This window comes from Leiobunum rupestre, chromosome 10 (genome assembly GCF_980474605.1).
Source record: "Leiobunum rupestre chromosome 10, qqLeiRupe1.1.hap1, whole genome shotgun sequence".
Classification (NCBI taxonomy): Eukaryota; Metazoa; Arthropoda; class Arachnida; order Opiliones; family Sclerosomatidae; genus Leiobunum; species Leiobunum rupestre.
The window spans coordinates 38699405-38709255 of record NC_143393.1 but is presented as its reverse complement, the minus strand read 5'-3'; the positions used below and the strand labels follow the sequence as shown (position 1 = coordinate 38709255).

Below are 9851 nucleotides of genomic sequence, written 5' to 3'. Positions count from 1 at the left end.
AGTTTGAAGAAAATCGACAGGTTTATCGAACGCTAAACGAAAGTGGAATTTCAGCCTGCCAGAAAGGGGCTACAGAGAGCGATGCGATATCTCTTTGCAAGTAACTTTTGTCGTTCCAAGCAGCTGTCTTGAAGTTTTGAAAGCGATTCTAAGCGAACCGACACGAAGCGATTTCTCACGCTGAGTTTGAAAACTAGTTATCAAAAATTAAAGCCGTGTTCACACTAGACACTTTGGAACCGTTTTTAAACGGTTTCGAAAGCTAAAATTGAACATTTTCGGTGTCAACTGTATTAATAGCCATACGATAAATACATTCAACAGCAAATTTTACAATTTGTACTTTCGAAATCGTTTTAAAACGGTTCCAAAGTGTCTAGTGTGAACGCGGCTTAATTGATTTCAGGGGTAAGTGTGAACCTGGCTTTATTGCATCGGGAACCACTTTCCGGAAGCGTGCTTTCATTATATTGATTGAGTTGACACTTGTTAAAGATTAAACTCGGTTTTTAACTAATTACATAGAATAGGTATTTTTTGTTTAGTTATCATATCAATTATAAACTAAAACCTAAAATTATGATTTTGTTAATAAAAATTAGCTTCGAATCTTTTATATATGTATTTTTTAAAAATACATTAAATTTGCTAACTGATAATGAATGTGAATAGTAATTACTTAATACGCTTTTATTTAACTTTATCATCATTAAATTGTTTATTTAACTATTCACCCTAAATCGTTTCAAACCATGCTGAAAATAAAGAATTACTTATATTCTTAGCTGAAATTTAATGGTGATTACTGCTTAGGCTTACACTTCATAAATTGCAGTCTAATATGACTTCTGTAAATTTTTTGCCCACTCATTACGCAACGTACTGAATGTGTTAGTTTTCTTTTTACCATAATTTCCAATCGCTAAGAACGCACTAGAAAACGCGTTTCTTTCAAATCATAGAAAACTAGTTTTTTTTTAATAAAAAATAAAGAATGGTTCAAAATTCCGTAATTAAATATTTTTGGAGTAATTACTCAAACAAAAACATATCTTTTCACAGGTTACTGTTAGAAATAGTTGTTTTACGAGCAATGGTTATGGGGGAAACCGGTGCACAGTAATGGTTGATCGCGAATATCTACGTTAGTATTGTATGTACGGCTTTAAACCCAAATATGAACATTAGGGTCCGGCTATTTCCCACATAAAATGTTCTCTGAACATTTTACATACGAGCAATCGTTGTGTCGTATTCGTGGTTTTAACGTTGTATCCGAAACGCGTCTTACAATTTTGCGCCTTTGTCTTAAAACGCATCCGCCGCTCTTCATGTAACCGCGTTTAAAATTTACCACCCAGCTAACGAGGGGCTGATCACTCCGCGTAATCGGTGTACAGAGCCGTACCTTTGACTGTACTAATGGGATTATGCGTAATCTTTGAAGTCCCTGCCTTTGGCAGTGCTAATCTAAGCGTAATCCGGTGTACAGACTTTCTAAGAGTGATTAGTCCCTCGCCAGCTAACTCTTGTTATTTTTGCAATAAATCGCTTGAAAATGAAGCTATTGTGAAGGTTGTGTGAGACAAAATGATGGGAAAGTCGGAATAATGGGTCACTTCAATTTAAGTTCATATTGACTGCCGTAAGGAATAAATCCAAAAGACCAGTATCAATGCTTTGAAAAGAAAACACGACACCGATGAGACTGTTCGACATGTAGAACGCGAGCGAATCAACCTACCAAATGATATAAGAAATATTCAACATACAAATTTTCCCGTTTATATGAACTTAAATGTAATATAAAATCGTCTTGAAAAATCGTTTACCGCTTTATAACATTCAAAAATAATATTTTTAATGTGCCATGTAGATAATCGAACATCTGCTCGTCTAGGTAAAGTTTGTGTTGTCAACGCGCGTATTAGAAAGCTAAATGAGATTTTAGAAAGTAGGTTCTGTAATAGTTGATTTTATAAAATGTCTTTACGCTTGCCCAACTTGTTGAAATGTTACCCTGGAATAGTTCAGCCAATGCCTAAGAATGAGTTCATAAACTCTTTAGTAGGAGAGAAAACGGATCCACAGCTGAAGCGGGGGGGGGGGCAACATTTCAACAAGATTGCCAAGGATATTTTATAAAAAGAACTATTACGAAAAATACATAAAAAAATTGTAAAATATAGTAAACTTGACAAATTATAGGAAGTTATAGGAAAACAATCGAAATAAAGAAAAAATTATAAAATAAAGGAATATTATGAAACGATTATGTAATTAATATTAAAAAATACGATAGGCATTTAAAGAATTTCCACCTGCTTTATTTTATATTAATTTATTAAAATTCAGGAATACTAAAGCTACATTAAATATAATTTAAAAACTGTAAAAATGGACGGATGCTGGATCAATATTGCGGAAAAAAATCAAATTTAAGTGTGTCTTGGTGTATGAAATGGACTAATAACGCTGGATCCAACAGGACTAGAATCACTGTAAGAGGATTTGATTTCACCATGACTAGACGTTAGAATTTCATCAGGTTCCGGAGAACGAGGGATTTTCGGTCTTGAACTAAATGCTAATGCAAATTCCTGAGCACTGAGAAAAGCAAAATTTTATTATAATAAAAGACAACAGCGTATTATACGACAAAAATTACTATAATGATTTAAGCATTACTGAATGCCTTCGACATTATAAACTCCAGGATTGGCCTGAGTTTCAGCTTGGATTATCACTTTGGAAGGCTCCCCGGTCAGTCTTCTTACAAGTTCAGTGGCTGCAGCATCCAATTCTAATCATTTGCATTTTATTAGAAAACTATATATAAAAAATGGGCCACTTTCAACACATACTCGGTTGTGCATTACACTTCTTTTCGTCGTTACTTTGATTATTTAAGTCTTGACTACATGGATAAAGAAATAGATATAGTTTTTGAAAATCAAATATGAAATAAACTTTTATATATTTACCCATTCTTCTTATTAAATTGAATAAACTGTCGCATTGAATTTTTTGGCTGATTTAGTGCAGTTTAATATTTATTTTAACAGATTTTGTTTAAAATTAACGAGAAAAGTCCAATGTAAGATTGATTTATCGATATCATGATTTTACCAATCAATTAGTTGCGTCTAAGTTACCGATTTTTAACTAATAATAGTTTCAACTCCTATGTCAGGTTTTTTCAATTAAAAAATTGGAATTAATTTGTCATAAATTTTAAATTTAAATTTATTTTTAGCAGCTAGGCTAATACCCAAGGCACCACCTTAGGCCTAAGTCATCAAGCAACTTTTAAAGCCATTAATTCAGATGGCCAGGTTACATATCAGTATGAAAATTCATTATTGGTATCAGAATTGATTAAATTACGATATCGAAAAAAAAATCAACATTTGTAAACTAATACCACTTTACATTTGCATAATTGCAGCTTAACAATTTCTCTCCTGATTTATCATTGGGACCTGATATTACTGGATCATCGCAATCAATTTCAGGCTCAATTTCAATTTCTTCCTACATCAAATCCAAAATTTTTAAAATCATGTTATTCAAAAATTTATAGTATCTAGGGTTACTTCATCCTCGTCATCACCATCCTCATCATTTGACTCATTATCATTGTTGTCATCTTATAAATAAAAATTTATTATTTACAAAATTGTTGGATTAAATACCATCACATTACTAGAAATTATTATCTGCCCGTATGCCTATTTTATTTTGTCACGGAACTTGGGCTGTGGCTTTATAAGTTATAAAGTTAATTCTCTAAATTTTGATAGACTGTTAAACAAGTTTACAGTTCAGTTTAATCAGTATGTGGATACTTTTTGCTTGTTCTGGGATTTTGTAGTAGGGTAACCCTATGACGTCATTTAACTTATATTCTGTGGTGGCGAATGGTTCAAGCCAAGGTAAAAAAGGTTTCCTAAAATGGCTGCCGGTGGCCATATTACCAGATAAATTCTTGTTAAACAGATGATTTTATCAAGAGGAATAAAAAGTGTAGCCCCCATACTCTGACTTTAACGAATAGCAGAGGTGCAGTCATTCTCTCCACCAGAACAAGCAAATAGTTTAATTTACCGTTACTCTCCACCATAACAAGCAAAGTTTAATATAGCATTTCTGAATTCAATTTTTAAATATTTAAAAGGGGAGTAATTCTATTGGAATATAATACATGGGGCACCAAAAATTCTATGTATCCCTTACAAATTATACAAATTGTGTCAAAAGCCCTAAAGATATAAAATATTTGACTCCAAAGTATATATGTGATGGTGTTTAAGATCAAATTAATATAATAACTAAGGCACTTATTGTGAAAACAAAATTATCCTTGACTTTTGACATTGTTGTACAAAAACATAAAGCTCTTTGCTTAACCTCTCTATTCATTTCAAGTAGAGTTATGGAGTCCTGATAGTACCTGAGAGCAATTTTTTCAAGACATAATCAACTTGACGAGAGCTATCTAGGTTCATCTGACATTTGACTCTTTCAAGGGCATCTAGTAGACCCTATGATTGTGATTGCGTATGATTAGATTGAAATTTAATACTTAGTCCTATATCAGCATAAAATTACCATTTCTTTGGCTTTAAATCGAATTTCACTGTCAGTTAAAATGCTGAAAAGACCTCCATTAACGTAAGGCAGAACCTTTATTAGGGTTGAATTCGGTTAGTAGATGTCCGATTCAAGCTCTCACTCCAAGCTTTTGCCTACAATACCTCCACATTGTTGAACTTTAAAAGTTTGAGGAACAGATGCAACACGCGGTTTAACATGCCTTTGCAGACGTTACGGCCCAAGTGAGTCAGGCATAAATTCATGAGCAGAGCACAAGAATATTCTAGGCAATAAGAATCTAGACTTTCCACCTTCTCCAAAGCTGATACCAGCCATTCAATCATGCCCTTCTCAATCATGTTTAGCTGAAGATTATGCCTGAAAATAAAATTCAATATTCATTACGTCTTCTAAGATAAAAATAATAAAATTTAGATAAGTGCTGACCTGAGACTTAGTTTTTGCAATACACCAAGTATCATATTTCTTGTCACATCATCATTGGTTTTCGATTGAAGTACATGATCTTGCAGTGAAATTAAAAGGTCCGGACACAGCGCCAAATACGCTCTTCCTTTTTGAAATGACGCTAATGCGTTCAAAAACCGCGTTATGCTTTCCAACAATGTTATATTGTTCGTTTTGACTAATTGTACAATCTGTTGCTAAATTAAACAAATATTAATTATAACTATGCTGAAATTAAACCCACTTCATCACACGCACCCAAAATTGCGATGACTTTTGACACCCCAATACATCATTAATAATGTATGATGAGAGTACTATTTCTTTCTGTTCCTCGGAATTTGCTTTAGTTAGGCGCTAAAGATGGCAAAAGTATAGCTTAAATTAAATAATCTAATTGCAGTTATAAAGCTTTTGTAAGACACGTTTTTCATGTTTACCAAAAGTAAAATAACAGACTAATTAGTGAAGTACTATGATAGATAGAAGGAACTATTACTAATTAAATGACGCCAAAAGTAAATGAACCGAAGATATCAGACTGCTATACTCAACAGGTTGGAGGTGTTTTCCTTAAAAAGTTACCTTTTGACCTTGAATTTCAAATTTTGGCCAAAAAAAAATGTTTTTGTTTTTATGAATCCATTTATTATACATAGAAATAGCTATACCCACAATTCCCAAGTCAAAAGACAGGGATGGAAATTAGCTTTTATTTGACTCGATTTTATCATAATTTTCATAAGGAAAACACCCTCCGATTCTGAGCGCTATTTCGATAACTTCGGTTCAATTACTTCTGATGGTGCCTAAATTAAAATTTTATTCAAAGAATTCTGACATTTAGTGGGAATGCATTCGGAAAATCGAGAATTTGATTTTTTATGTTCCAAAGAACATAGGAACAAAATTTTTTCAAAATCTAATAGGCAACCATAGTGAACCTTAAAGCAAGTGTCAGCTCGACGTGTAGTAGCTCTTTTTTCAACAGATGTCGCTAGTGTCAAAATCATTACACTACATTTAGACCAAAAAAGGCGGGACATAAAAGTACCCCTCGCATTGATTGGTTCGTTTGATAATTTGACGATAACTTAAATTATAAGAATTAGAATTTAATTGTTTTTATTACGCATTATTTTAATTATAGTAATTTTTAACAATATATTTTATATGGCATAGATAATTTAGGTTAAAGACCACTATTTACAGTATAAGTTACCTAATTATAATACTTTACAATGGTTCTCTGACGACGTTATCGTTTTGCTATTTTGAATCTTAGCTTCCTTTGCCATTAATAGATGGCACCATTGCGTATCGCCCCCCCCCCCCCCCTTTACAATCACCCATGTGGCGGCCGCCACGCCCATCCTACCTATGCCTCCTCTATTGAAATATTTCCCCCCTAATGGGTCCTCATGGTCAAGCCAAGGATCCTATATGTTAGAAGGATATGAGGCGAGGGACGAAAAATGGCAACGCCGTCGGTGGGTCATGCGCGATAGAGAATCCGTCTTTAGATTCCGTCAAGAACAAAACATGGAGGAAGCACCGCTAAAATTTGTCCTTGAGGGAATAGAAACAAGACGTCCCACGTTTAGAGGCTCTCTTAATATCGACGGCGCTGCCGGCGTTTTGAAAACACGGGCTGGCCGGAGGGCTACCTATCCTTCTAACATATAGGATCCTTGGTCAAGCTATGAATTCCCCTAGGAATAATCTTTGTAAAAGAATCTATAGATTCATTGCCATCTCTAATAACAAGTGCCCTATGATAATACAGGTGGCAATGATAGAGCCGACTGTTGCTTTAAGTTGTAAAGACAACAAGCTTAATACTGGACAAGCTATGGGATAGCTGTCCTGGATATATTTCTTATTTGTCAATGGTCAAACTAAGATTGAAAAAGGAATTAATACCCATCTTAGCGCTTGCAACAGCAATGCTTTACACCTTGGTTCCAGAATGACCAGATCCCTTTTGATTTTTTCAAAATCCAAATCAACTAAAACTGGATCAAGTACTTCTCTGAAAAAAAAATTTCACCTTTGACTCTTTTTTTTTTAAAGTATAAAACATTTAAATTTTTTAAATAACACTAACAATGATTGTTTATGTAGGAACTCTTTCATTTGTTGTGCTAAAGAAAAATTGCTGACAGACGTTGAATGTTCAACAGCTACATTTCTGTTGTCTACATCACTTTGTAGTTGAAACAGCTCAGGAAACCGAGATGACGCTTTTTCCAATAAATTATCTATATTTTGCTGGAAAAAATATAAAATATTATCCAATAGTCTAAGAAATATCTAGTTTAAACACAGACAAATAGGGGTATCCCAGACATTACCCACCCTCAACACTTATCTCCTCAATTTAATGCCTCATGTCATTTTTTGTACAAACCACGAAGCATTCAGAACCAACAAATACTGATGAAAAGTGTACAAAATTGTAAGTCTTCCCCATTTGGGATCATTACATGGTCGAGACAACAAGCTCGGGCTGCGTTCAGTAACGATAAACGGTTGGGCCATTGAATGCCCATTCGCTACTGTACGACTTTTCGCATTTCTGGTTTTGCCGTCACGTTTGAGAGCGGAGAGTCAATGAAGTAAGCAGCTGGAAGAGCCGGTTATTTTGTTGATCAACGGTTTTTTGACGTCACAGCTTTCGGGTAGGCTGGCTGAGAATAATGTTGCAGATTATATTTTACAAAATTTATAGCAATCGTGAAAAGTGTTCAACAAAACGTTAAGCAACGGTCTCAACAAAAATATTTTTTCGCCAAACTGTTTCTTCTCTGTTGAATCTTACTGAACGCAGCCTTGGTACTATGAAACATACAGCATAGTTGTCCTGAATTATTTTATCTAATGTTTAAATGTATACCAAATCCCCCTTTACAGCAGCCTCAACAGCTAGAACCAAATCCGCTGCCACCAGCATCAACTTCTGTTGATCTTCCTGTAAAGGTAATGATTACTAATTTATTCCAAAATCAACAGTATATTAAAAAATAAAAATTTACTTGTAATTTTAATAATTGGCGTGATTTTAAGGCACACATTTTTTCCACACTTTCGAAACTTCCCTCCAATGACCTTAACTCTCTCTGCACATCTATAATAAAAGGCAATATTTTTAGATTCACCATCTGTTAACTGAATAGATCAATTCGATGCTTTGTTTCACTATACCTTCAAATGCTTGATTACTTGCATTCTACCAAAAACAAATTATATATTATGAGGATATTTTAAAGGCATTATTTATTTATGTAAATTTATTTACATAGAGATGTATAAGCTGAGGCTGATACTGAGCATCGTTCATTTCTTTCATACTTTCACATATAAATGATTCAAGATTACTTCTAAGCTCTGTCACCCAAAACTCCTACACATTAGAAATAGTTTCTGTAAAAACAGTAAAACTAACAAATGAGAGCAAAAATAAACTTGAAACTTGGCATACATCAAATAAGTCTTTAAATGAAGGATGATCTCGGGGATCGTGAACGTAAGGTAAAGCAAAATAGGGCAAAATGTCTGGAAGATGGCTAAGATTGGATCCTTTGGTTTCCAGATAATATCGGAAATAAAACATGGCTTCTGTAGCTTCATCAGACATCTACCACAGATTTAAATAATAATATACACAATTTGCTCTTTCTGTAAATGATTTTGATTTCATTTATACCCATTCATCTTTTTTCCTAAGAGGGGCAACTGAAAAATGGACCTGAATCTGAAATTCTAGTTTCTGACATTCAGTGGTAGTTTCCCTTGTTTCTTCACTTAATGCTGCTTCCCATAAATTGAAGAATTCCGAACGGTTTCCAGCATCAAAGCATTTCAACAATGTGTTCTTGGTTTTGGTAATTTTTTCATTTTTGGCATCTTTGGATAATTCTTGGATGGGTTTACCAATCCGGAGACATTCCTTTTCAAACAACTGAGCCACTTCATTGAGTTGGATGTGTTCTAAATACTAAATTTGCAACAAAATATAGTAACATATACAACTATTATTACGTAAATAATTATTATACCTCTTTGACAATGGCATTTAGTTCTCCATTAATGGATAACATTAATCCGGACATTTGGAAAATGCATTATTATGGGCGTTATAAACAAAACACTGAGAGGTCAAGTACCTTGTTACCGTTTTGATTTTCGATCAGTAATAATGATTTAATTTTTTGTTGCACTATCGCCATCTAGTTGGCTACCGCTGTTCGATTTTTCAAAAAAAGTATTAGTATTCGCATTTCGCAGGCTTTTTGAGATTTTAGGAAAAAGGTGTAACCGAACAGAACTATATTGATAAAAAAATAAACTTATACAGCGTTCAAAACAATTGATTTAATAGGAAATAGTTACTGGAACATGTCGAGAGTACCTTTTTCCGCCTTAAAATTTAAGTTATTTAACCCATCTTCGAATGGAGCCCCTGTTTGGTTTTCCACACATACGCTATTTTTGACGCAATGGTCGCGCCATCTATTAAAACTTTTGGTTTCGAATAGGCGCTTCAATAAATCATCCTCCAAGGAAATCGCCCAGACCTAATATTTCCGAGAGCCACGACCTGCAAGTCACTGCTTGTTAAAATAATCGAAATTTTTCACAAAAACACGACGCTCTTTTTACAGGTGAAAAGTTTCCATTATTTTAACAAGCACTATATAAACAATACCTAGCGGGTCCTGGCTCTCTGAAATATTTATTCTTGGCGATTTCCTTGGAGAATGATTTATTTAAGCACCTATAAGTGC

At 33.9% G+C, this 9851-nt stretch overlaps 1 protein-coding gene across 4 annotated transcripts; it reads right to left on the bottom strand.

Moving 5' to 3' along the window:
- Positions 1–2331: 2331 nt before the first annotated feature.
- Positions 2332–9297, bottom strand: LOC149925616 (lisH domain-containing protein ARMC9-like). Of its 4 annotated transcripts, none has more exons than XM_090160896.1 (20): positions 9123–9295; positions 8771–9061; positions 8546–8701; positions 8363–8467; positions 8269–8293; positions 8100–8191; positions 7961–8035; positions 7172–7335; positions 6988–7096; positions 5323–5421; positions 5044–5261; positions 4758–4974; positions 4612–4686; positions 4454–4544; positions 3597–3649; positions 3433–3534; positions 2985–3031; positions 2865–2917; positions 2689–2803; positions 2332–2607 (listed from the first exon to the last, which is right to left on the bottom strand). In XM_090160896.1, exons 1-20 carry the CDS (start codon positions 9174–9176, stop codon positions 2439–2441), a joined length of 2310 nt encoding a protein of 769 aa, XP_090017022.1. In that variant the 5' UTR covers positions 9177–9295; the 3' UTR covers positions 2332–2438. The 4 variants fall into 4 exon arrangements, with proteins under 4 accessions (XP_090017022.1, XP_090017023.1, XP_090017024.1 ...); XM_090160897.1 differs by having other exon boundaries at positions 5044–5255; XM_090160899.1 differs by having other exon boundaries at positions 2472–2607; positions 2669–2803; positions 9123–9297.
- Positions 9298–9851: the final 554 nt, after the last annotated feature.

Bases quoted from the DNA above. Each gene is read 5' to 3' on its own strand.
- LOC149925616 (XM_090160896.1), bottom strand. From the start codon at position 9,176: ATGTCCGGATTAATGTTATCCATTAATGGAGAACTAAATGCCATTGTC. The intron at 8,294-8,362 runs GTAAATAAATTT...TGTTTTTGGTAG, and splicing joins CTCAGCTTATACATCTCTAT to AATGCAAGTAATCAAGCATT. The intron at 8,036-8,099 runs GTAAATTTTTAT...TTACCTTTACAG, and splicing joins GCCAATTATTAAAATTACAA to GAAGATCAACAGAAGTTGAT.